Consider the following 25,360-nt stretch of genomic DNA (forward strand, 5'->3'; position numbering starts at 1 on the left):
AATCAGAAGGAACGATATACGATAAAGACTGAGATGGTATAATCTAGGAATGCCTAGAGTGTATGATAGTGACTAAATGTACAAATTTAAAAATGTTTTGCATGAGGAAGAACAAAGGAATGTCACTAATGCAGGGTGTTGAAAATAGATGGTAATTCATATTTTAAAACTTTTATGTGTGAGACTAAAGCAAAAAAATGTTTATTTGGTACAAAATTTATATTTCAAATAGTGCATTTCCTAATATAACTTATATGGACATCTTAACTGAACACCTTAAGTACATGGAACCTTGAGTAGAGCATGAGATTTTGTAGGTTTGTCCAGAGTGATGCCTCAATAAATCCCAGAAGAATTTGAACATTGAATAAAAAAGTATTTGCAAAGTCCCCTTGGGGAAATGATGAGAAAGGGGGAAAATTCAACTTCCCTAAGTGGAGAATTCTTGATATTTTCACAAGCAGTGGGGACAACCAGAGCAATAGGCTGAGCCCCAATCTTGGGGTTTATTCATATGAAACTTAACCCCGCAAAGGATAGGCTAAGCCTACTTAAAATTAGGCCCAATAGTCACCCCCAAGAGAACGTCTTGTTGCTCAGATGTGGCCTCTCTCTCTGCCAAAATGACAATAAAACTCACTGCCCTCCCCCTGTCTATGTGGGACATGACTCCCAGGGGTGTGGACCTGCCTGGCAATGTGGGACAGAAATCCTAGAATGAGCTGGGACTCAGCACCAAGGGATTGAGGAAACCTTGACCAATTGGAGGAAGAGAGAAATGAGACAAAATAAAGTGTCAATGGCTGAGACAGTTCAAACAGAATCGACAGGTTATCCTGGAGGTTATTCTTAACGCATTAAATAGATATCACCTTTTTAGTTAAGGTGTAACAGAAAGTCTGGAGGGAACTGCCTGAAAATGTGGAGCTGTGTTCCAGTAGCCATGTTTCTTGAAGATGATTGTATAATGATACAGCTTTCACAATGTGACTGACTGTGTGATTGTGAAAACCTTGTGTCTGATGCTTCTTTTATTTACCTTATGGACAGATGAGTAAAACATAAGGATTAAAAATAAATAATAGGGGGAACAAATGTTAAAATAAATTTAGTAGATTGAAATGCTAGTGATCAATGAAAGGGAGGGGTAAGAGGTAAGATATATATGAATTTTTTTCTGTTTTCTTTTTATTTCTTTTTCTGAATTGATGCAAATGTTCTAAGAAATGATCATGATGATTAACACACAACTATGTGATAAAAAAGAATGTTCATATTGTATGTTGATTGGTTTTATTAATAAAAATTTTTTTTTAAGTTGTACTACAAGAACTTCAATGCCTAATGATGTCTAAAGAAAATATGAAACTCCCTCAGCTGCCTGAAGGACGGTGTCACAATACTAAAAAAGGAAAACCATAGGCCCTCTTCCACCTCCATGATTTAAGCTGTCTTCATTTCCCACGGTAGTAAATTTTCTGGATATATCTTACGGACCTACAGGTACTAGAAAAGAAGCTCTCATTCAAAGGCAATTTACCTTAAGATACTGTAACAATACTAATTTTTTGTCATATGTAAATTGTGCTTTAAAAAAAAAATCCCTTCAGCAGCTCCACAGTGCTTTAGGCTCAGCCAGAATCTTTCCAGTAGCCACGTTACCCTGCTTGTCCCTCTGAGCTCAGTGTAGCACCGTCTCTTCTGGGAAGCCTTTCCTGACCCTCAAGGCTCAGGCAGTTCCTGCTGCTGCCTCTTGCTGCTCCCTCAACTTTTCTCTCAGATCACTTGGCTGAAGTGACCTGATTAACGGCATTCCTCTCCCAGATAGTAAACGCTTGTGCTTCTGTCACCCACCTAGCAGCATCTGGCGCCCAGCATGTGTCCCAAAAGCCCTGTTTAGAGGTGGGGTCTTGCCTGCCTTTTTGGGTACTGGGAGAAACAGCTGAAACCATTCTCTCCCTACACCCATGGCTCCACATACATGCCCCCATCCCACAGCTGTGTGTGCAGATGGCAGGCTGCCTAGACAGTGCAAACAAGGAGGGGGGATCTCGGGGTGCCTGGTTCAACTATAGGCTATAGCGGAGCCCATCTTGCCCATGCCCCACAAAGCATAGCCTCTAGACCCTAGTGCCTGTCCCTTAAGCCACAGGATACACTTTGGGGCTTACAGCAACAAAGGAAAGTCTTTATTCGGGGGGTAGAGGCCATGGGCTGGCAGCTGGGGGTGCAGGGGCACCACGGCGGTAGTTACCCAGCAAGATGGCATTGATTTGCTCCAGTGTCTGGTTGCTGAAGACCATGTTTAGGTGTTGGATGCCACTCAGAGGCAGCACGTGCACAGGTTGCAGCTGGTGGCCCTGCCAGCGGACACAGAGTTCGGTGCTGCGCGTGGCCACTGTGTCATCACCATCCTCATAGAGCACAGCTACAGGGTCTGTATAGGGGAAGCCGTGGTCATAGATGTAGGTACGGGGAGTGGGTAAGCCCATGCCATACAGACAGTATACTTCCACGCCAGGCGCCGGCAGCCCTGCCAGCAGGTCACGTGACTGTAGCCACATGTACCAGCCTTCCTCAAAATGCAGGTCCGCAAAGAAGCGCTGGAAGTCACGGCCTGTATAGTTGAAGCTAGGCGTGGAAATGAACACATGGTCCTCAGGCCACGCCCCTTGGGAGGGAAACATCCAGGGGGAGGCGGTTGTCATGCGCTGCTCCTCTTTCAGTTTGATGCTGGACATGATCGGGATGCCCTGGTTGTCACCTGTGGGCATGGAGCAAGGCGGGGTGGGAAGCTAGGCCTGGCCACCCCCTAACCCACCCTCTTCCCCAGCCCAATCCAGACACTTGACTCAGCGTTACTAGAAAATGCCTGGCATTCACTGGTTGTGAGATGTGTGCTTATACAATTGGAAGGCCCATAACCCCTCAGTGGGGCAAGGTTATGGGGCCACAAAAGGAGGGCAGGGAGGGGTGTTCTGAGGATGGATGTGCATATGAAATGGTGGAGTGCTGGTGCTGGCTGACCTTCCCAGAGCAAGTGTCCATCAGACTCTATGGCCTATGTGGGGTAGGGTTCGGAGTTGAGTGCTAGCATGGATGAAATAAGACCCCCGTTTCAGTTTACTGGTATGGTTATCTGACGACTGCCTGTTTCCTTCTCCAGGCTGTGAGCTCCCAGGAGGAATGCTGAGTCTGGCTTGCCTAGCCTTCAGTGGGTGTGCAACAGATGGCTACTATGTCAGTGCTGGGATGCTGGTGCCACTTCTTAGGCAAGAGCAAGAGTCTCTACGGGTTTGTCTGACCCTGACCTTGGCAGATCTGTCCTCAGAAGGGCAGATCCTTGGACAATGGGACTCTTGGGCATGGAAAGCAGCTAGAAACTGCTAGCTAGGGGTGGGTCTGGGACCACAGGAAATAGGTCTCTGGTGTTTACTTCCTCTGTGCTTTCCCTGTGTTGTCTCTGAAACTCTTGGCAGCAGACCTCTAGTGGTCCAGGCCAGGCGCACGGTTTTCGGGGAGAGTGGTGTTGGCAGGGGCAATGACAGGGGCTGTGCCCCAGGGAAGGGAGGCAATCACTCCAGAGGCTAGTCTGAGATGGCTTTGTGAGCAGAAGCTGGAGTGAGGGTGGCCTATCATCAACTTCATCCCATAGCACCTCTTCCATTTCCCCAGGATTGTGGGTGACCAGAGGTCCTCTCACCTGAGGCCAGGACCAACATGGGCTTGATGGAGCCACCCCAGGGGGCCCCAAGAGAGATGAAACCATCTATGAAGCGATCCTTCCAGGATTGGGGCTGGTGCAGCAGGAAGTAGAGCAAGTGCAGGCAGCCAAGGCTGTGCCCGATGAGGAAGATGGGCTTCCCATAAGCAGCGTGCATCTCCTCCACCAGCCCGGCGAGCTTGCGGTAGTATTCCTCCTGCTGGCCTGCAGGGGAGTAGATGTGGTCAGGGCAGTCAGGGTTAGGGGCTACCCACATCCCTGCAAACCCTTCACCCACACAGACACTCACTGGGCTCCAGCCGCCAGTCATAGGGGGCCGCCCGGACCGTCTCATCCCGCACGTACCCGTTGTTGACCAGATTCTGGACCAGTGTGTGCATGTAACCTGTGGGGAGGCAGCAGCATTGGGAGCTCTGGCCCTGGCTCCCGAGGGCTGGTCCTGCTGGCCCACAACAACCTGGAACCTCCTGCCCTTTCCCCCAGTACACATACCGGCTAGCTTGTTGTCGTCCAGGTACTCAACAGAGTAGGTCTTGCCAAAGCCAGGGACGCGGATCTGTACCCCGGGGGCATTGGACACACGCCCAGAACTGCGGTTGTAGACAACCCTGGGAGCAGTGGGACATTCAGCAGGCCAGCAGCCACTGGGCAGGGTGTGGGGGCTGGGGCAGAGGGGACGGCCTGCACCTGGTGTTATCGATCCAGCAGTTCACCCCAAGGGGTAGGAACATGTTGAGGTCCAGCCAGATGGTAAAGAAGTCCTCTGTTTTGCGGTAGCACATCCAATTCACCACTTCCGGTTTGTCTAGCTTGGCTTCTAGCTGATTCCCGAAGCAGCCAGGCACTGCAGGTACCAGCCCTCACTCTGGACGCCTTGGATCCCCGCATAGCCCCCACCCTGGACTTACCCCCAGGCACTGCAGCCACCAGCCCACCCCCTTGGTTTCCCTCGGCCACTACCTCCAGGCACTAGGGACGGTGAACCTCTCTTTCTGACCAGCCCTCCCCTAATACCCCAGCAGCCCAAAGCTCAGGCTACCCCCGGGTAGAAAAGGCACAGGGGCCAAGGCCAATGACCCCTTCTCCCACAAAGCAAACACATAGCCTGGTTCTCCATTATTGCTAAAGTCCAAGGTAAGAACAAATTGGTGTGAGGCCTGGGGGTAGAGGATGGGGCTTGATGGGCCCCTCCCCCTCCCCTGTCCTGGGCTTGGCATCTTATCCTTGATGGGGTGTGGGTCAAGGAAGGGGTGGTGGGGCTGGACTACTGCTGATTGCAACTTGGAGCAAATGCCCTGGCCAAGCCCTCAGACACCTCATCCCACCCACCCACCCCCAGTGGCGCACAGAGGAGGGGAAAAGGATTTATCCTTCTGCAGGACAAGCCTCTGGCCCTTCTGGATACCAAGGTAGTGTTAGCAATATGGAGGCAGAAGGGCACTTGGCTGGGTCTGTCCCTGGGGGGCAGGGTCCCCAAGGTCCGGGGTCTAGCGGGGGCTTACCGAGGATGACAGGCCGTGTGTGGTTACTGAGCTCAGCCTTGGGCGTGGTGTGCGGGGGAAAGAGCACATTGAGGAGCCAGAAGGGGGCGGCAGGGGGAAGCAGCAGCTCCAGCAGCAGCAGCTGCCACTGCCATGGGGAGCCAGGGGGCCCCATTTCAGCCCCAGTGCCTGTGGCCGCAGAAGCAGTCCTGGGCTCGCCTTAGCTGGTGTGTGTGTGGGAGGAGCCCAAGGACCAGAGGGAGGGGCAGCCTGGCCAATGGGGGTGGCCAGAGACTGCCGGAAAAGGGCACAGCCTCATGGAGCCAGCTCTGGGCCTGAGTTCAATTCCGCCTTCTTCCCTTGGCGCCAGGGGAAACAGAACTGGGGTAGCAGGAGGCCCAGAAGTACACAATGCTTTATTGAAAAAAGGCCTCAGCTTGGCGGTGCCATTAGACTCGGCCTGGTAGGCGGTCCCTGCCCACAGTAGCCCGAGCCCAGGTCTTCTTGCAGGTGGCCTGGGCCAGAACTCCCTTGCTGCCCTTCTCCTCCTCTCTGATGATGACATCCAAACAATAAATATGCAATAAATAGCGTTCCTGGGCCAGGCTGGGCCAGCTCCCTTTAAACCCCATGTCAGCCCTCACCAGTCTTCTTCAGCCAGGGCAGACAGCCGGGCATGCTGGACAGGAAAGGCTCCAACCGCCCAGAGTCCCACAGGACTTTGGATCCATCTCCATTGCCCAGTGCTGGCCCAGTCTCCAAGGAGACCTACCAAAGCTGGGTCCAGGGCAAAGCAGGGCTGGCAGCCGGATGCTGTTGCCCTGACACCTCCACTCCAAGCCTCAAGTTTGCACTTGGCTCAGGAGTAGATGGTGATGACTTCGCGGCCACCACCCCGTACCAGCAGCACACGCTCGAGGCCCTCAGTCAGCACCTCTAAGAACTCCATGTCTGCAGGGCATCAGGTCAAGGAGGCAGCATCAGGTTCAAGGGGCAATCAGAGCTGGGGCGACCTGAACTACCCCACCTAGCGGCACCTGGGGCAAGGAGCACCACCACCCCACTGCCTGCCTCTCCACAAAGGGATACAGTTCTCATCACCCTCGCTGTTCTTGGGTGGGCCAGGCATGTTCAATAGGACCAGGCGGGCATCGTGGGAGCGTGTGACAATGACTTCATTGAGCTTTACGGCTGTGTGCATGCGCCGTACATTGGACTGGTCCCTGTAGGCAATGCAGCCAATCACAGGTTATGGGGAAGCATCTGGCAAAGAGGCCCTACCTGAGGTCCACCCACAGTGCTTGACTGCTCCCACCCCTCCCCCAGAACCTGATGTGGCTGGGTCCCCTTTACTGCACTCACGGCTTAATATGCACCAGTTCTCGGAAGTTCTCAGGAGCATGGCTGGGGTCCCAGGGCTCCGCAGCCTTGTACTTGTCCCGGGTCCATGTCATCTGGATCTTGTCAGCCCCTGATGCAGACTCATCCTCCTCGTCCGAGTACAGACTCTCCAGCCGCAGGGCTGAGTGCCGGTCCTTGACCAGTTGGGCCTGAGAACGATCAGAGGAGGTAGCTTCAGTACCACGGGAAGCTGGCACAAAATGACCACCCTGCCTCAGGGGAACAGGTACTGGCTTGGAGTGGCTGGGAGGATTCATTCTGCCTCCCCTACCTGATGGTATCTGCAAAGACCTAACCCAGCCACCTGCCCCCAGCCGGAACCAAGGCCACTGACTTCACGTTCCCGCTCAGTCTTGGTCAGCCTCATCTGCCGCAGCATCTGGGACCGCTGCTCCATCATCAGTGTCCGCTCGTAGGTATAGGCAGAGATGTCACTGTTGTGCTGGGGAGAGGGTGGGCTGTGACGACTGGGCTGGATGGGGCGGGGCGTCCAGCAGGGCCAGGTTGGGGCTGGCGGCTCACCATCTCCACTACCTCAACCTCGGCCTCGAGGCGGAGGTGGTACAGGAAGACAGCCAGGTCCTTCTTCATCTGGATACTGTTGTCGTCCATCTGGGCCACCGTGAAGATGCGCATGCGGCACTTCCTCCAAACCTGAGGCACCGGAGAGGGTGGTTCAGCCACACAGGCCTCTCGGAGGGCTCCGGCCCATGGCTCTGCGCCCACACCCCCAGCACACCTTGTGCTGGCGCAGCAGGAAAGGCAGCAACATGAGCATGCCGCCGTCATGCACGATCCACCACACGTCGATGTGGCCCTCCAGGTAGCGCTCGTGGTTGCTGGGGTAGAAGGCGATGTTCTTGGGCACAAGCAGGGCCAGATGGGCAGCTGTGGTGCAGCGCACGGTGTCTAGGAGAAGGGGCACTGCTGACCACTAGCTGGTATCCCTCAGGCCTCTGCAGCCTCGCTCAGCCCCTGGCTCCTGCCCCACCCAGCCCAAGGCAGGTCCCGGCCCCTTACGCACCAATAAAGGTCTTCCAGGCTCGTGGGTCCTCACTCTGCCGCCAGCCATAGGGCCAGCCAAGCACCACCGAGTTATGCCTCATACCGCCCAGGCCACAGGACTGGATGAGGTGTGCCAGCCCCTCACGCACCTTGCTGGCTACCACCACCTGGCAGAAGCCCTTCACTTTCTCAATCTCCATCATGTTCTTGATTGTCTGTGGGGAACATGCCAGGGTCAGAGGATACTGGCTTCCCCTCCACTGGGTTCCCTCCCAAGACCCCTAGGGCACAACCTCATGGGGAATGGGGCAAGGCAAACTACCTACCCAGAGGCCATGTTTTCAAGATGGGACAGCTATACCCAACTTGTTCCAGCTGTCAGGTGGCACCTGTGCTGTCTACCTGGCTGGCCAGGCTGGAATGGTCCCCTTTCCTACATGCCAGCTGCAGCCCAGACACCTCAGGTCTGGCTCAGCTCCCCACCCCCTGCAGCAGGCACCTGCTCGGCAGCTTGGGCCTCGCCATAGCTCTCCAAGAAGCTGCCCTGAATGACAGAACCGACGATGGTCAGGCCCTTGCCAGCCTTAAGCTGGGAAGCAAAGGTGAGGAGCCGGGGGTATTTCACATGAAGGTCCTCATCGAGCTTCAGCAGCACCAGCAGCTGAGGCCTGCAGTGGTCAGATGGGGAGAGAGCCTGAGACCAGGACCAGAAGTTTCCAGGGAGCCCCTCTTCTTCCCTCCTGGGACCACGGGCCCTCACAGTTTTGGGAAGCATGAACACAAGGGTCAACAAGCAGGGTGGCAGCCCTGAAGACGGGAAATGTGGACTAGGGAGGGGGAGTCAGCACCTCCTGGCCTTCCCACCCTCACAGCACCCTCTGAGAGCCTCGAGGCGACCCTTGCCAGTCCTGCTGTCAACTCACCGCCAGTTCTTGGTGTGAGGAGGCCCCTCCTCTAGCCGTAACAGAGCATAGCGAGCAGCACTCAAGGACAGGCCTCGGATCCCATCACCCCATTCCTTCTCAGCCCTGCAGATGCCACCATAAACTGGTGAGACTGAGCTCCCAGTCGGGTTTCCGTCTTTATTTCAATGTGGGAAAGAGTGGGATAGAGGGGGACCAGCACCCTATGCACACACTCCCACACTTAGCCACGCGCAGGGTATTGGCTGAGGCAGCCCCTCACTCACCCTTGGTACTCAATGTACTTGTAGATCATGCCTGCAATGAGCATGGCAACTAGAGCGTAGTACCAGGAAGAGACAAACATCAGGGCCAGGCAGAGGCTCATGCCCAGGAAGGACAATGCCCTAGGCCAGAAGGACAGAATTAGGGCAAGACCATGCAAGCCTTGGACCTAGCCCCCCACCTGCCCTGGTGGTGCCAAGGCCCACCCCCAGCCCTATAAGCCCCCTCCCCATAGTATTTTCTGTTTCACCAATAGCAGCTATTGCACAGGAAAACTTGTCCTCAGTATCTCCTGACAGTAGATTTGGCTGATGCCCAAAGTGGCAGCCGGCACTCACCAGTGATAGTACTTGAACCGGGGCCTCCAATTAGGGGTCCTCAGGAGAGTCTGCACCGCACAGGCCAAGTTCACAAACAGGTAACACATCAGAAAGAACCTGCAGCACAAGAGGAGGGGTTGGTACAGGGCAGCCTCCTTGGCAGCCAGGTACCTGAGGTCCCTGCTCCTCCTCAGGTTGGGCCTAGAATGGAAATTGGGCCATGTCACAGTCCTGCCCTGCATGGGCTCAGCCAGGCCTTCTCAGCTTCACAGCACCCACTACCACGGCCAAGTGAGGCCACCCCGCTTGGGGTAGATGGGACTACTGCAGAGGTGTCCTGGAAACCAGGTCTTAGAGAACAGGTGAGGCTTATCAGCTAGATGAGGTGGGGAAGGGGCTGCAAGCAAGGGGCAAGCGAGTGCTGAGGGTTGAAAAGGATGGTGCAGAGGATGGGCAAGGAGTGCTCAATGTCTGGAAATGCAACGACCAACTGGATGAGGGGCTGTTGTGAATGTGGGGAAGAGATGTATGTGGGGAGAAGAAAACAGGGATCTTTTGAACGCCCAGGGTGCGGGGCTCCCAGTGAGTAGGGGAGTGGTCAGCCCCATCAAGTGCTGCCAGGAAGAACCACGTGACAAAGGTTGAGATGTATCCTCTGGCTTAGGCAGTGAGGGGTCACACACAAGACAACCGGCAAGAAGAGTCTGAGGGGTACACATTTGTGTGGTGGAGCCGGGCAGGAATGGGCAAAGGTATGTGGAGGTGGACAAGACAGGCTGATTCCTACAGGCCTGGTTGTGGCTGTGAGGCCTATTGGGTTTGTAGGTTGAGTGGGCAGTGAAGGGTAGGTGCCCAGACCTATCTGGCTAGCAGACCTGTTACAACCTCTACATAAGTGCCTGGTTTGCTCCGGAATGTAGGGGTAGGCTGAGCCCCAGCAGGTAAACATCTCCCCATACTGGCCAATCTTCCAGCTGTGCCTGTGACACCAGACAGGGGCATAGGGAGGTGCTTGCCCCCCACCTGAGGAGCGCTGAGGGTTCAGGGAGCCTTTCCCAAGAGCTCCCTTTGAGGGAGAGTAGACACAGCAGGTGTAGCCACCCACTGCCCACCCCCTGCACTGCTCTCCAGCTCACATGGATAGAATGGGGGCCACCATGTCAAGAGAGGCGATGAGGATGCCAAGTTCCGCCATCAGTGCTGTCAGGAGGAGCGCCCATGTTGGTTCACCATTGGCCTTCCCATGGCCAAATACCTGCACACACAGGGGTAGCAGGCTCAGCAAGGGATGAAGCTGGTCCTATCACCCCCACTCCACACCTTGGGCCTCAAGTCACAGCTTGGCTGCCATCACCCAGGCACCACCTCTGGGGTCCAGGCCATACCCCTACCTCTCCAGTCCTCCTCCTCCACGTCATGGCTGCCTGCCCTGGGGCCACAGGTGCCCCTTCTGTAGCTCCCCCCTCTCCCCCAGCTAGTGTGACAGGCCAAAAGCACCAGGACATAGGGGGTGCAGAAGGCTCACCCGGAGGAAGGGTATAATGTTATCTTTGGCGATAGCCTGCAGCAGCCGTGGTGCTCCTGTGAGGCTCTGCAGACCAGCACCGCAGGTTGAGAAGAAGGAGCCAATGACGATGACCCAAGGCGAAGGCCAGGCCAGTGTGCCCACCACCAGGTTCCTACTGACGCCATCACCATACCTGCAGGGGCCAGGCTCAGGCTGTGTTCCTCGCAGGAGCATCCCCAAGCCCTGCTGCAGGTGGGGTTGTCCAAAGTGAAGGGTCAGGGAGGATGGCTTTGGGGGGCAGAACTCTGATCCCTGACCAGAGACCAGCTGGCCGGCTCCATCTTTCCTCCTGGGCCCAGCCCTACACCTGATGCCAACAACCTCTCAGGAGCAAAAGTCCTGGTGGGGCCTGACTCACCTGGCAGGACATACTGCCACTGACAACCAAGAGCTGAGGACATGTGCATGGGCCCCTGTGTGTTAGGGTGGCTGGTAGTAGGGAGGAAAAAGATGAGCCAAGGAGGGGCCCAGCTCACTCACTTGTCCCGAAGTACCACACCCTCGATGCAGGCACCAAACAGAACCACACTGCTGAAGTCTGAGGCTGTGTCAAGGAAAGATGAGGCCTCTACCACCATGTCCTCATGGAAGGACCCACATCCCTTTGCCTGAGTGCCAGCCAGCAGCCATCTGCAACACCTGCGCCCAGGGCTTTGTGCGTGTGCATGCTTCCCAAGTGTCAACCTATGTGCAAGGAGGTGAGGCGTGTCTGCATGTGTGTGTGTGTGGTGGTGTGTCTGTGCATGCATACCTGGTGGTGTGCAGGTATGTGCCTCCTGCCCCGCCCCACCTGTCCCCAGCCTGGGAAAGGATACACACGAGGGAGGTTGTAACAATGGCCAGAATGGTCCCCACTGGGATGGACTTCTGGGCGTCACGGAGGTCCCCGGAGCGGTTTGACCCAGCCATGATGCCTCAAAAAACAGATAAGAATCTCTTAGGGGTGCTCCAGGAGTGGAGGCAGGGCTGGGAGAGTGGGGAAGAGGGGCTTACCTGTTACAGAGGGGAAGAAGATGCCGACCAGCACGGTGAAGGATGTGGCGATGTCAGCCACCACGTACAAGGGCAGACTCTCCTTCAGGCTAAGGGCATCCCTGGAGGGCAGCCCGCGCTTCTCCACGACCTCACCCTTCTCCAGGTAGGCGCTCCATAGGTTTTCTGCAGGGGCAGCAGCATCACTACCACATTCCCACTTGGTTCCCCAGCCAAAGGTTACAGATGCAGGGAGGTTCCAGGGTCTCAGGGGGTGGCTTTAACCCAGTAGGGTCGGCCTCACGGATGCTCTGGCCACAGTGGGGAGTGGTCTGTCAGAAGTTCGACAGGTAAAGGTGGCTGAGCCACTGTCGCCAGAGCCCTGCTTTCGCCTGCCTCCTAGACAGAGGCCCTTTTATGGCTTCTCTGTCTTGGGCACTGTCAGGGGGCAGGTGGCTGGGGGAGAGGGGCTGCTGCAGGCCTGGGATGCTGGCTAAATAGGCTCCACTCTGCAAACCTGAAACCCAGCCATGAGGAGTCTGGCCTAGAGTACACTGCTGAGCTGGGAAGGCAGCCAGATCTGCCTGCCCCCAATCCTCAAGTTGGCCACACAAGGCCAACTCTGTGCTCCAACTCTCCTTCTACAGTCATCTCTGCCTCCTGTTCCGGAGCAGGAGGGCTGGAGGGAGGACTCACCCTGGAGCACGCCAGCAGCTGCACCGGGGATGCCGGAGATCTCAGTCACATTGTTGAGCAGGAAGTAGGGGTCACAGGAGTCAGTGGTGAGGTTTGGGCTGTGGCAGAAGAGGCTCCATAGCCGGGTGGCTACTGTCTCATTGTCCACCACAGTTGTCTTGGCACAGACATCAAACTGGTCCTGGGCCAGGGTCCTGTTACCCAGCATACATACCCTGCAGGGGATGGAAGCATTGGCACCTGCTCAGCTGGAGACTGTTTCCAGTCTGTCCCTGTTACAACAGACTCTAGGACCCAGGGCTTCAAGGACTGTCCTACTTGCTGGGAGGGATTCGGTGCAATGCCTGGACATATTCTTTGGCTACTTACGGAAACTCAGGAGGGTAAAAAATAGACTTGATGCCCCCAGCATAGATAGAGAGGATGGAGATGATCACACAGGCCAGGAAAAGTGAGGCAAATTTGTTCACATATTTGACGCCAACAAATACCACCAGTGTCATCAATGTCAGAAAAATGGTCCCGTATATCCGCATGTTGTTCAAGGTGGCACTCGATGTGTCGTGAGCGCCCGTGGGGTAAAAAATGGCAGCTGGTGGGGCAATGTAGGTCTGAAACAACAAGAAGATGGATAAAAAGCATTCACTCTTCCTATTTGGAGAGTGAAACCTGTTGTTTGGTTTTGTTTTTCAAAGACTATCCAAAAGAGGCCAATCACAAAAGACCACATATTGCATGATTCACTTACATGAAATGTCCAGAACAGGCAAATTTATAGGGACAGACAGGGGATAGAATGGGGAGTAACTGCTAGTGAATATGGGAGTTCCTTTTTGGAGTGATGAAAATGCTCTGAAATTGATTGTGATGGTGGTTGTACAATAGACCATAAACCACTGAATTGTACACTTTAAACGGATGACTTGTATGATACAAGTTATATTACAATAAAGCTGTTATTAAAAAAGAAGAAGAGGATCCAGGCATAAGAGCCAACATTTAAGAGATCCCAATAGCCAAAGGTGAAACAGTTTGAGGAACACAAAAATGATAGTATCAGATTATAACACAAATAATAAAATAAATATCCATGAATCCATACTGCTAAAAAATACAGAATTACATAAACAAATGAGAGGAAGAATTCTAAATATTAACTATAGAAGGAATGTGAGAAATAGAAAACAAAACAACAGAGGACAAAAACAGAGACTTCGGGAACAGGGTCCCTGCCTGTGGGCAGAGGAACTGGAAGTGAGCCCAGCCCAGGCAATCAATCCTTCTGAGCATTTTATCCCACTCTCTGGAATCCCAGGAGATCCCATCATGCTTTACTCCCCATCACCCCTCTGTCTCTTCTCCCACTGTCCAGACAGTCTATTGGGGAGTGGGAAGCTGAGCCAGAGCAAAGGTGGGGCTCTTGGAGGGCTCCAACCTCTAGATAGGGTTCTGTGGCTGCTCCAGGCCCTCTGTGATTCCAGGATAAGGAGAAGTTGAATCTGAATGGCCTTGGCACAGAGAACTAGAGGGACAGAGCTGACCTCCTGTGTCACCACCAACAGCTGTCATTGAGCTAAAATCAATAGTTCACGGAGTACCACCATGGCCGAAGGCAGCCAGGCCTCTTCCCTGACTGGCCCAAAATGGCATGGGAATGGGAAGAAGGCTGGCTTGGGCAAAAAGCACTTTCGCCCACAAGGCCTCTCACACCATAATTTTGGCCAGGGGCAAGGGGAGCATTGGTAGCCTGGGCTCTGGATACAACTGAGGCTTCCAGGGCTTGGCCTGACTCACCAGCAAGATCTCGATGGCCCCCAGGATGTACATGGCTGCTGCAAATGTTGTTCCCAGGTAGAAGCACAGGCCCACAGCACCTCCAAACTCTGGCCCAAGTGAGCGGGAGATCATGAAATAGGAGCCCCCCGCTACAGCAGAGAAAGCATACATATGTCAAGGCTGGGTCTTCTTCAAGAAGGTCTCCTCCATGACAAGCCCTCCCAGCCACCCATACAGGCAGGGACTATTTTTCCCACTTATAGATGAGCAGAGGGGCTAGAAGACTTGCCGAAAGCTGCATGATTAGTAGGGGGCTGGACTGAGTTGGACCCCGTTCCCACTCAACTCCAACGCACAGGCCAGTGGAAGGATTACTCTGCTGGGACAGCTCTAGCTCTGTTTGGGTGTACGTCATCTCAGCACTCCTTAACTCTCTGGAGGGCTGTGTCCTTGCTAGTTTCTCTCTTCCAGACCAGGGCCTGCCGCTGGGTGAGTGTCTGTGGCCAGCTCTCTGTGCTTCCATCACAGTCTAACATTCCTGTGAGACTGGCAGAGTCCACCCTGGGCCCCAGGGCTGGTGAGGGGACAGGGCCCAGGCGTGCCACCCATATTGCTGACTATATCTGCTGCTAATGAAACTTCTCTGGTGAAAAAATCTAAGAACAAGGATCAAGAAACTTAAAAAAGGTCACTCCCTTTCATGAGGTAATTCCACTTCTTGGACTTTCTCCAAAGGGAACAGCCAGGGGTGGGAACAGAAATTTGTTTTCAAGGCTGTTCATGACAGCAATGTTTCCAGTAGTGAAAAAGTAGAACCCAAAAGTAGGAGCATAACCACATAGATTAGGTTGTGTCCTACCATGGAGAATCTTGCTAAAAAAAAAAGTTTCCAACATTTAGGAAACACATCTACTCATTGTAGGCATGTTTATATCTCTCTCTCAATACTCTTTAAGACCACAGGACCATTTACCAAGAGGCTAATAGCAATGAATTTAGGATGGTGAGATTGTCCTTTCTACACTTTTCTGCATTTTCAAACCTGTTTATGGGAAACATATATTGCCTTTTCTTTTCTTTTGGCATTATTTTTATACTACCTCCACCCCTGCCCCCCACCCCAAAACAGAACAACAATCTCGAACTCTGTCAAGTAGGGAAGCTCCTAAGCAGTGGCAATGCCATAGAGTCAGGAAACAGGACCCCACCAGAGAACTGTAGGGGGACTGGGGGGGTTCCTGGGGATGTCAAGGCTGATTCTGGGTCTGGTTCCCCCACCAGGCCTGGAATGACATTCACCCACCTGGAACCACGCCATTGGTGGCGATGGCGCTCATGGAGATGGCCGTCAGCAGGGTCTGTGGGAGGGAGGGTCTGGTGAGCAGGTAGATTGGTGGGCTGGGAAAGTGCCGGCCCCACACCCGGCCAGGAACTCACACAGCAGCAGCAGATGAGGACTATGAGGAGGGCCTGCAGCACGCCGGCCGTGCCCACCATCCAGGTCAGCCGCAGGAAGAGGATGACCCCGAAGATGTTCTGTAGGCAGGGCAGGTACACCCCCATGAGGGTGCCCATGCTGGGCGCCTGTGTGGGCAGGAGATGAGGGGTTGCATAGAGCATCAAAAGGATCCAGGCACACCATGAGGACGGCTCTGAACCCTCAGCAGCCTCCCACCCCCAGCGCTTTCTGCCTGGGCGGGGTCTGGGGAGAGGGTGCAGGGGTGAGGTGGCAGCTAGGATATCTACATTGACTTTTCATATGTGAGGAGAGCTCAGGACTGGGAAGGTGTGAAATGGATTCTGTTCAAAACTTCACGTGTGAGCTTCTGAAGCTTACCTCCTCTTCAAGGTACTATCCCTTCCCTTTCTACCCCTCTCTTCCTCTTCCTCTCCTCTGGAAAGATGGTTCTATCTCAGAATCTCATCTCCTCACCCAGTGGCCCCAAGTCACTTAAGTCAGAGCCCCAGAAGCTGTCTCTCCCCTGCCTCTCTCCAATTCTCCCACCCCAGTTAAGGTGGATACTGAGTCTGTCACTCAAGCTGCCTCAACATCAGCCTGCCTTGACCCCCAGCCTTAGTCCCTCCTACTGGGGCACCAGGGTGCTGCCTTCTGCCCACCTGTGTCACTCTCCATATTCCAGCCCACTGTGCTGCCACAGCTCTGAAAACCAAGTCTGATCTCATCATCCCTGCTGAATACCTTCTGCCTGGTCCTGTAATCCACAGGGTGTAGTCTAGATTTCTTGGTTTGGGCCGTCAGGTCCATCTACTCATCTTTCTTGTCAGCTCCAGCTCCTGACCACATGGGTCCCTTTGAGCCTTTGAACCTGGTATACGCTGGGTTCTGTCTGGGATGGTCAGCCCTGACTTACTGTCTGGAAAACTTCTATTCAGCTTTCAAGGCCCATGTTAATAGTTATCTCCTCCAGGAAGTTTCCGCAGACTGCCTTTGATGGAGTCGGTACTATCTCTTGCATTCCCTCAGCATCTTAACTACACTTTTAGCGTAGCAGTCACTACAGGTCATGGTCATTTACAGTTTACTTCTATGTCTCATGACCACACTGGGGCAGACTAAGCTTGTTCACTGTTTAATTACTAGCAGGCTCTTTTCATGTACATAAAAGGTGCCCCTAAACCTAGTAAGTGATGCCTCTGAAGGCCCCTGCGACTCCCTATTGGGAAAATCCTGCACAGTAGAAAGTCGGAAGTTGGAAGGACAGGTGAAGAAGGTCTAATGTGTAGACCCAGACAAGATTTCTCAACTCTCCAAGGGCAGGTGGCCAGGGAGAGGCTGAGAGCACAGAGGCAGTGCTGGCGTCTTCTATAAGAACTGAGCCCAGGGTAGGCGATCCTGACAGCTTCCACTGAAGACTCCACCAAGCTTCCTACAGTCCTGGAGCCCAAGGCCTGGGCTGGGGTGGGGAAGGTAGGCAAAAGAACTATGTGGCCACGGGAACGTTTCTGAAGGGTTCAGGCCAGGGCAGGATTCTTTCTACAGCCTAAGAGGGCTCCAGAGAACCTGGAAGGGCCGGCTGGAATAAACAGTCTTTCCTCAGGACCCTGTTCAAGTCCTTCTCAGAGGCCCTGGACCACCCACTGGATAGTGACAGCAAGGGCTCCCATCCCCACCCCCAATCCAGGCTGAGTCACTCCGGGAAAAGGGCAGTATGGGAAAGGGAGGGCCGGAAATGCCTTCTGCATCCCCAAATAACCTCCAGCAGCCTCAGAAGGTCACCAGGCCAGAACTGGAGTGGCTGTCACAGACAGCCTTTGGGTCTTAGCATGGTCTGGGTAGAGGCCCGCCCTTCCTGCTTTAACCTTCCTTCTCTTCCTTCCTTCTTCCTGCTCAGACCTGTCCTGTGTGAGGGCCACAGTTCAGCCATCCCAACTCCTTAGCTTTCTTCTGACTCTTTACAGATTTGTCCAGGCTTCTCCTTCCTCTATGGAAAAGTCACCAGAGCTGGGATACTCAGGAACACTCTCACAGCCTTACCTGAGGGCCAGGTGAACTGGGCAGCTAAGCTGAGGCTGGATCCCAGCATCTCCCTGGGCTTCCCATGAGGCCAGGGCCCCTGGCCCTTCACCTAACCCAGGATTCTTTCTGACACTCCTGCACTAGCCTCTCTTAGTCACCAGCTCCCTGGTGGGCTGCTTGTCTCCAAACTGAGAATGTCAAAAAAAACCCCAGCCCTCAGTTAAACTCAGCACTGCCCCACAGAGATGAGCAGAGATACAAACTCAACCTGCAGACAGAGGAGGGCTGGATGGTGACCAGGCAATGGAGGGAAGGATAGGGAGGCCTCAAGAGGCTGTGTCAAGCTCCTATCACACACATACATGTCCCCCCCACTCCGGCATGTGAGAAACCCAGGAGCCATTAGAGAAATCAGTCAGTGGAGCCTTGAACTAACCTTGTGAAATCAGGAAGGTAGGGTCACTTGTTCTAGTTCACACAGCCTTCAAGGGACAACCAAGCAACACCTTTATCCACCTTGAGGCAAAGCCGGTGATATGGCATTTTACATAGTTACACGTCTCATAGTAAATCCACAAATCTGTCTCCTAGTGTAACACACTGGTCCTATCTAGCCAAGTAGTGACCTTAGGCAAATGACTTGATGCCCCTCGCACTCAGTTTCCTCATCTGTAAAACGGGGATGATGATAGTACTACAGAGCTTCTTTTTGAAGGTGATGTGAGAACCCAGACCCATGGCTTAGCATGGTGCCTGGTACCCAGTGAATGCTTTACCTGTCATTTCCGAGGGCCTCCCTGGCCCTCTACCCCCACGAGGAACTCCTTCGTAGCTTACCACTTAAAGCCTCTAGTAGCCCAAGGCATTCAGCACCTCTTCTCTGTGCTCATCACCCTGGCACCCTCAAAGTACTCAGAATCATGTGGTGCTATGTCTGTCTCCCCAGGTGTGGCCCCTCGGCTGCCCCTGAGAAACTCACCTTGGCTGCTCTCTGGTGGGTGCCCTCCCCACTCTCAGCCTCCTCATGCTCCTTGGCACCTTGTGTGAGGTTGGTGTAGCTGACAAGCTTGCCCAGGAGAGATGACACTTTGGGGCGGATGTCCAGCTCTTCCTATAAACAGAGGTACAGGGCAAGCTGGCAGTGTGCCAGCCCAGGCCAGGCTACCTGCATGTTGCCAGCAGCCTACCACTTGGAGCCAGGCCAAGCCCTGAGGCAGGCCTGGGCCTGATCCCAGGTGTTGCCCAGGGAAGCCCAAACCAGTCAACTGGGCGGATGTGTGTGTCACACCCCAGTCCACGGCACTCAAAGGCCCAGCCCAGTGGCTGCTTTCTTCTGTCTCACCTTGGCTGCAGTCACTGCAATCCCATTTGTGAAAACTACCTGCCTCAGGGGAGAGTGGGCAGGGAAGGGCATGGCTGGCAGGCAGGGAGAAGGCACCCTTTCTTCATTCTGCCTGGCCGCCTGCCAGGTATGTCTGGGCCTCTTGGGCTCATCAATGCCTGCAACTCCCTGACAAAGACTTCCCCAGTCACCTCAGGGAACCAAGGAAGTAAATTCTCAGGGTGGGATCTTGACCCCCAGCCCATCTTCAGGGATAAGGTCAAGGCCTTCACGGCAGAACTTTGATGGCTGCCCAGGTCAGGAGGCCTCCTCAGGGTTCAGGCTCTGCAAACCACCCTACCCTCACCCCTAAAGCCCAGTGTTGTGCCTCTAACTGCCTCCAGCCCACATTTAGCCTTTCCCTGTCTCTCAGCTCCCTTTGGACCCTACATGCCAGGGAGAGGCAGGTTTAGAGTGAGAAGCAAAGATGCAAACTCTTTGAGGCATCTGGTGATTGAGGAGCTATGGGACATCCAAGGGGTGGCTGGATGTGTGGGTCAGAGTTCAGACTTCACTTCTTAAGTCTAAACTTCATCTGAGCTTAAGTCTGAAAGGTATAAAATTCAAATTCAGGGACACAAATTTGGGAATCTTTCCAAAGAGGTGCTTATTGAGGCTGCAGATGTGGAAAAAGAGCCTGCTGGATCCAGTCGGAGGACCAAGCCTCAGGGAACAAGAGGGGACAGAGTTGAAAGAGTCAACAAGAAAAGACAAAGATGAGTTCACAGGAGAAAGACGAATGGACTTAGAAAAGTCCTAGTAGCCATGGGAAGACAGAAAATCCTGAGGTGGGAAATCCAGTGGGTCTGGGTTCTTCCATGAAGGAACTTTTGCAGAAAGGAGCTTGCTGAGGGCTGAAGGAAAGCCAAAGATGATCACCTCTTGAGGTGACTACAGGGATACAGATGTGAGTAGCCTCAGAGAAAGCAGTTTGGGTTCAAACAGCCAAGGGAACTACAGCCTGGCTGCAAAGGGAGCCAGGCACGTAAGGGGATCCTGGAGGAGTTAGGACATAGAGGCGTTACCTCCCACCTTTCAGCCTGCCTGTTCACCTAAGGCTTGGGTCCTGACAGGCCCCTGCCCACCAACTAGCCTGCCACACCTGCCACCCAGATTTGCTCCTCAACTACCTCAAACAGTGCCAGGTTCTTGTCATAGTAGTCACTTCCTCTGGAAGCCTCCAACGGGCAAAGGAAAGGGCTGCTCTCTCTGTGGCTGCCATGCCCTGTGGAGAGAGAACAGAAAATCTAGTCCAGGACTGCCTCCTGATCCCTGGCCACACCTCTGTCCAGCAGGCCAGCTCCCAAAACCTCATCTTTGCGGAGCACTTTAGAGGCCCACAACTGACCAGGCTGGCCTCAGTTTTCCCATCACACTTTATCTGCCTCTTCGAAGGGCCAGAGATAATGCTGGAGCAGCCAGTGACCAAAACTCAGAAGACATCATTCCTTCCAGAAAGAAATCAGTGTGAAGGACCAAAATGCACCAGCATAGGCAAGTGGGCCCGTCAAGGGGCGGAGCCTGCTGAGAGGGGCGTGGCCTGGTCCTGGCCCGCCCTCAGGCCACCCCCACCGGGACCTGCCTGGAATACCCAGAGTCCCAGGCACCAAGGGCTCTGTGTCTTCCGGGGCCGCCCAGATAGAGCCCTCTAGATAGATGAAGCTGCACAGGGTGCCTTCAGCCGCCATAGCCTGCGTCGCCCGCAGGCTATCCCACCATGCCCTGCGCGGGACGCAGTGGCAGCGGCCTCGAGGGCAGCCTGGAGCATGCTGGGAGGCGCGGGAACCAAGAGCTGGTGCTGAGAGCAGAAGGAGCCTAAGGAACCCTCCAAGGAGGGTCAACCAAGGCCGGTGGGGTGTGTGCTGGACTGCGCAGGAACTGGGAGCTGCCAGCAGAGGCCGGCTCATTGGCCTCCCTGTCCACAGATCTGGGCCTAAACTAGCTGTGTGGCTGACAACAGCCTGACCCTGACTGCAGCTTAGAGGGACAGTGCCTTGGCTCCCACGAAGGAACCTTCGCAGAAAGGAGCTAGAAAAGGTGCTCGCCTGCTTTTTTTTTTTTTTTTGCTGTCCAGCACTCATACTGTTCCTTGTTTTCCAAATTTTGTCCTTTTGAGTATCAGAGTCTTGGTGGAGCTTTCCACCAAGCCAGCAGAAGACATCCCGAATTTCTTTTCTAGAGACAAAGCAATATTTCTCCCCAGACAGACAGCACTGGTTCAAGGCCTTACAGAAAATGGGAAGCAGACATCTTCGTGCAAAGAAGCCTCCTTAATGTTGGATGACAGCAGTGAGTGTGGCAGCAGTAGGTAGTTATGAGGGCAGTAATGCTGGTACCGTGTCTGGTGATGGAGGTGGTGGCAGAAGTGTCATCACCAGCCCAGAATGGTGGTGTGATTGGGCCATGCCTGGTTCTTTGAGAGCAACAAGCCAACCTTTTCTGTTTAAATAGGCCACAATTCATTTCTGTTGTTTGCTGCTGAGAAGCCCGACTGTTGTACACCCTCCATCTGCTACATCCTTTTGCTATACAGTTAGTGACTTCGGTTGCCCTCCCTGAGCTAATAGCCACTGAGCAGATGCTGCATTGTAGATTCTTTATCATTGGAGGAGACTGACAAGTAATGTGTGCTCCATGACAATTTCCAAGGCCAAGTCCTTCCCACAGATGTGAAAGTGATATATGTGCCTCATCCAATATCCTGGACTAGCTGAGTGAGCCAAATAGTTCAGTCCCACTTTTTCTGACACAATATAGGTCAAAGTCAGTGGCCCAGTGGACAAAGTCAGTTGGAAATCAAGTTTCTTGGGGTCACAGGGCTCTTTAAATACCCTACAATATTTACTGTGCCCTTGATCCTTGTTAAAGTTGAGGATATGGAACCATAAGAAAAATCTGAACACCCCAAAATACTGCCCATTATGCTGATGGCCTTTCAGTAAGAAGCCTCTGAAAATTACTCTTGGATTTTTGTGATAAAAACATGTCCCTCCCGAAGAAGTCAGATGCTGTATTTTGTCAGAAAATGGCAGTTAAAGAGCTCACCTTACTTCCCTTTCTGCCTTGGCTGCCAGGAATCTCCAAGCTAAATTTATTCCTTAGATTCAGTCACCATCTGTCTCTTCTCAGAGACCTTGCATACTTCTTGTGTATGGTTTCTGATTTTTCTGACAGTAATAACCCTTTGGGAAGGTATTTTGTTGCATACGTCTTCTGATTCTTTTGTGGATCGAAGTTGGAAATTATAAATTATTCTAAACTCATGCACTGCAGTTTGCCTCACTATTGTTGCCTTGTTTCTCTTGGATAATTGTGCACTAGTATCCAGCACATGTAGAGCTGACCACACAGCAGCCCAAGAAAAAATGCCTGCAGATTGTCTTCCAAGACTCGGCCAATCCCTTGCTCTTTCAGCCTTCACTCCAGGGCAGCTCAGAGCCCTTCCAAGAGCTGCCTCTAGTCCTCACAGCAACACTCCAGGTAAATATCATTTACCCACTTTTAGTGTCAAGGAAACTGACACTCTGAGATGTTCAGAGGCAAGGTCCAAGTGAAGAGGACCAGACCCCAGTGCCAGGGTCTGCGAGAGCCAGGTGGGGGCTGGGCTCAGGTTTCCTGCCCCTACTCTGGGCCCTGGTCCAGCCCTTGAGCAGCTATTCCAGGGTGCACCCTAGGGTGCAACACCAGCCGTTCATGTAGAGAGGAATGTCCAGGGTATGTGATTTAGCCAGGGTACACATTTCCAGGCCTCTCGCTGCTCAAAAGGCTGATAGCCTGGCTTGGATTCCTGGTCCAAACCCCTGTGTGACCCAGAGCACCCTGCTTACCTTCTCTGTGCTGCCCTGGTTTCCTCTTCTCTGAAAAAGAGATAGCAACACCCATTCTTCCAGCTGCCTATATGCATCAGCAAATGGATAAGCTGGTGCCAGACCCCTAGCCGACACTCCTTGGAGTTCCCTAAAGCCTCCTTCAGGGCCAGCGCCCATGTGATTGTGTGAATGTTGAGGGGCGGGAAGGGGTGTGTTTGAGCAGTCGCTGAATATCTGCACTGCACTCAGCTTTGGGCTGCCCGTTCAGGCCTGAACTGTTCCAAAAATTCCAGGGCAGGTCTGGGCACGCCTGCCAGGCCAAAACTGCTCAGATACCACCCGTGACCCCCAGTAACCGGTGTATGGCTTAGGCCTGAGGGCTGCTGGTGAGATACACATATATGTGTGTTCCCATCAGCAACTGCGAACACACCGGCAGCAGGTGGGGATCCAGGTAACCCTCCTGATCCCTTTATACACACACATCTGCATGGGGTGTCCCTCCAGAACCTGCTGGCCTCTGTCCTCAGGTTGGGGTGTAGCTGGATGAATAGGAACCTTAAAGCAGAGCTGTGGGCCTTGAGAGATTCAGGTACCAGGCTGAAAGCCCCCAGGAGATGGACCTTTGTGCCCTCTCAACCCTTTGTAGTTCCCACCAAGATGGATCAGAATCACTCACCAGGGCGCAGTGTGTCCCCCATCTGCAACCAAGGTCAGGCTAAAACTTAGTAAGGTTGGGGGCGGGTAGTGGGAGGAGCTGGCCCAGTCTAGAGGGATCTGGCAGGACTCAGCTTGTGTGGCTCCAGGTTCTTCCACTCACCCTGTGCAGGGGCCAAGGTGGGGCCAAGGCGGGGCCAGGCTGGAGGTTGAGCTTAGCTCTGCCTTCCCACTGGTCCGGGCTGACCCCAGGGATGTAGCCCAGCCTAATCTGGGGGAGAAGAGTCCTCCCAAGGCTGATAGGGGGAGCCAGAGGCTGGCTTCTGCTGTGACCACTTGGACAAGGCCAGCAGCAGACAAGGGCATGAGGATGGGGTACATACATTTGTCAAGCCCATAACCTCCACCATGTCCAGCAGCCCTTGCCACTGTCTTGTGCCACCTCTCTGACTATCCTAGCACGATTCTCCAGGACAGTCAGGTCAAACACACTTGGCCATCACACATATCTGACATGAATCACTTCATCCATGTTCCTAAACATGGCACCATTACAGACAGATCAGAGTCAGGTTAAGATCCCATCACTTGACACATTCACTAACACACATTTCCTACAGGTCTCCATCATGATCAGAGATGTCACAGGCATTTGTTATCATCAGTCATATCACCATCCTAATCACTAACAACCCAGGCAGATAACGGCGGCCATGAGAATGCCCTAGCCTGACCCCACCTCCAACCCTGACATCACAGCTACACACTTGCACAAACACAATTGCACATATAGACCCATGTTCTCATGGGTTTTAACCCTCAAAGAGTAGACCCTGGAAGGAGAGTTTCCCTGGGCCTCCTGGGGTAAGAGACGGGGAAAGGCACATGAGCAGAGGCAGGCACCTGGGAGGAGGAAGGAGGGTGTTATGTCAAGACCTAGCCTAGACTAAGGTGCTGGAGTCTCACACCCTTCTCTCCCCTCCCATCCCCCCCGGGACCGGTTCACTTCTTCCTAAATGCTTGTAACTGTACCTATCCTTTCTCACGGGGGTAGTTGGGAGGATAAGAGGAGTTAATTCCCGTAAAGTGCCTAGACAAGCCTGGCTCTGTGAGTGCTGCACAGGGTCTACAGTACCTGTAGAACCATGCAGGGACCCACACGTTGGCACGCTAAGCGATTACCCATAGACCCCTTAGGCAAGACACACCCTTCTCTCCCGCGGGGCCAGAGCACAAGGAGGCCCAAGGATAGAAGACGGGAGGGAGGGGAGAAGGCAGTAGTCTCAGTGACGGAGACGCTGAATCCCAAATGGGGAAGTGATGCTTGAAGTGCACGGGGAGGGAGAAGAGGAAGGGTTTGTGCCCCCAGACTGGAAAGGCCGGAATTGGGGGCCTGGTACTATCGGCCGAGCGGCACCGCTGGAGTGAGCTCTCCATCGGCAGCCACGTCTGCAGCCCCCGCCCGCGGCTCGCGGAGGAGGAGTTGGGACGGGAAGGTCGGCCCAGTTGCGGGCGCCAGGGAGCGGGTTAAGTTGTGCCGGCCCGCGCCGGGCGGGGGAGGGGGAGGGGCGGGGGCACAGAGGAAGAAAAGTTGGCCGGCACCGACGTGCGCGCGCAAGGTCCGGGTGCAGGTCTGAGCGCCGGCCCCGCGTGGCTGACCCCCTTGCCAAGCCATGGTGCCCGCCGGGCGCGCCCTCACCGTCCGAGTCGTCCCGCTCAGAGCGTTCGCCGTAGTCCACCCAACTGAGACCCTCGAGGTTGTCGTAGTCGCCACGCTGCGGCCCGTCCACGGGCACCACGGTGAAGTGAGGCATCGCGCGCGCTCAGCCCCGCCGCACCCGCTGTCCCCGGCCGCAGGTCCGGCTGTCTCCGCCGCCCCAGGCCGGCGCGCCCCGCCCGCCTGCAT

General features: G+C 54.1%; 2 protein-coding genes across 5 annotated transcripts; both read right to left on the reverse strand.

Moving 5' to 3' along the window:
* Nucleotides 1-1,251: 1,251 nt before the first annotated feature.
* On the reverse strand, nucleotides 1,252-5,548 carry LCAT (lecithin-cholesterol acyltransferase). The gene is made up of 6 exons (XM_077132793.1): nucleotides 5,227-5,548; nucleotides 4,412-4,568; nucleotides 4,217-4,332; nucleotides 4,014-4,109; nucleotides 3,704-3,928; nucleotides 1,252-2,764 (listed from the first exon to the last, which is right to left on the reverse strand). Exons 1-6 carry the CDS (start codon nucleotides 5,378-5,380, stop codon nucleotides 2,190-2,192), a joined length of 1,323 nt encoding a protein of 440 aa, XP_076988908.1. The 5' UTR covers nucleotides 5,381-5,548; the 3' UTR covers nucleotides 1,252-2,189.
* Nucleotides 5,549-5,602: 54 nt separating this feature from the next.
* On the reverse strand, nucleotides 5,603-25,360 carry SLC12A4 (solute carrier family 12 member 4). 4 transcript variants are annotated; one of them, XM_077132789.1, is made up of 24 exons: nucleotides 25,154-25,326; nucleotides 20,119-20,213; nucleotides 18,587-18,718; nucleotides 15,567-15,713; nucleotides 15,433-15,487; nucleotides 14,148-14,278; nucleotides 12,723-12,964; nucleotides 12,354-12,568; nucleotides 11,679-11,843; nucleotides 11,501-11,599; nucleotides 11,166-11,223; nucleotides 10,644-10,818; nucleotides 10,255-10,373; nucleotides 9,137-9,235; nucleotides 8,801-8,920; nucleotides 8,535-8,639; nucleotides 8,111-8,279; nucleotides 7,631-7,826; nucleotides 7,346-7,515; nucleotides 7,129-7,260; nucleotides 6,941-7,048; nucleotides 6,568-6,755; nucleotides 6,295-6,428; nucleotides 5,603-6,156 (listed from the first exon to the last, which is right to left on the reverse strand). In XM_077132789.1, exons 1-24 carry the CDS (start codon nucleotides 25,266-25,268, stop codon nucleotides 6,065-6,067), a joined length of 3,261 nt encoding a protein of 1,086 aa, XP_076988904.1. In that variant the 5' UTR covers nucleotides 25,269-25,326; the 3' UTR covers nucleotides 5,603-6,064. The 4 variants fall into 4 exon arrangements, with proteins under 4 accessions (XP_076988904.1, XP_076988906.1, XP_076988905.1 ...); XM_077132791.1 differs by lacking the exon at nucleotides 25,154-25,326 and adding an exon at nucleotides 20,580-20,706; XM_077132790.1 differs by lacking the exon at nucleotides 25,154-25,326 and adding an exon at nucleotides 20,571-20,706.

Source organism: Tamandua tetradactyla, chromosome 16, assembly GCF_023851605.1.
Source record: "Tamandua tetradactyla isolate mTamTet1 chromosome 16, mTamTet1.pri, whole genome shotgun sequence".
Lineage (NCBI taxonomy): Eukaryota > Metazoa > Chordata > Mammalia > Pilosa > Myrmecophagidae > Tamandua > Tamandua tetradactyla.

Bases quoted from the DNA above. Each gene is read 5' to 3' on its own strand.
- LCAT (XM_077132793.1), bottom strand. From the start codon at position 5,380: ATGGGGCCCCCTGGCTCCCCATGGCAGTGGCAGCTGCTGCTGCTGGAG. The intron at 4,569-5,226 runs GTAAGCCCCCGC...TGGTACCTGCAG, and splicing joins CACACGGCCTGTCATCCTCG to TGCCTGGCTGCTTCGGGAAT. The intron at 4,333-4,411 runs GTGCAGGCCGTC...CACTGCTCCCAG, and splicing joins TGCTGGATCGATAACACCAG to GGTTGTCTACAACCGCAGTT.
- SLC12A4 (XM_077132789.1), bottom strand. From the start codon at position 25,268: ATGCCTCACTTCACCGTGGTGCCCGTGGACGGGCCGCAGCGTGGCGAC. The intron at 14,279-15,432 runs GTGGGTGAATGT...TCTCTGCTGTAG, and splicing joins CACCAATGGCGTGGTTCCAG to CGGGGGGCTCCTATTTCATG. The intron at 8,640-8,800 runs GTGAGTGAGGGG...TGGCATCTGCAG, and splicing joins AAGTACATTGAGTACCAAGG to GGCTGAGAAGGAATGGGGTG.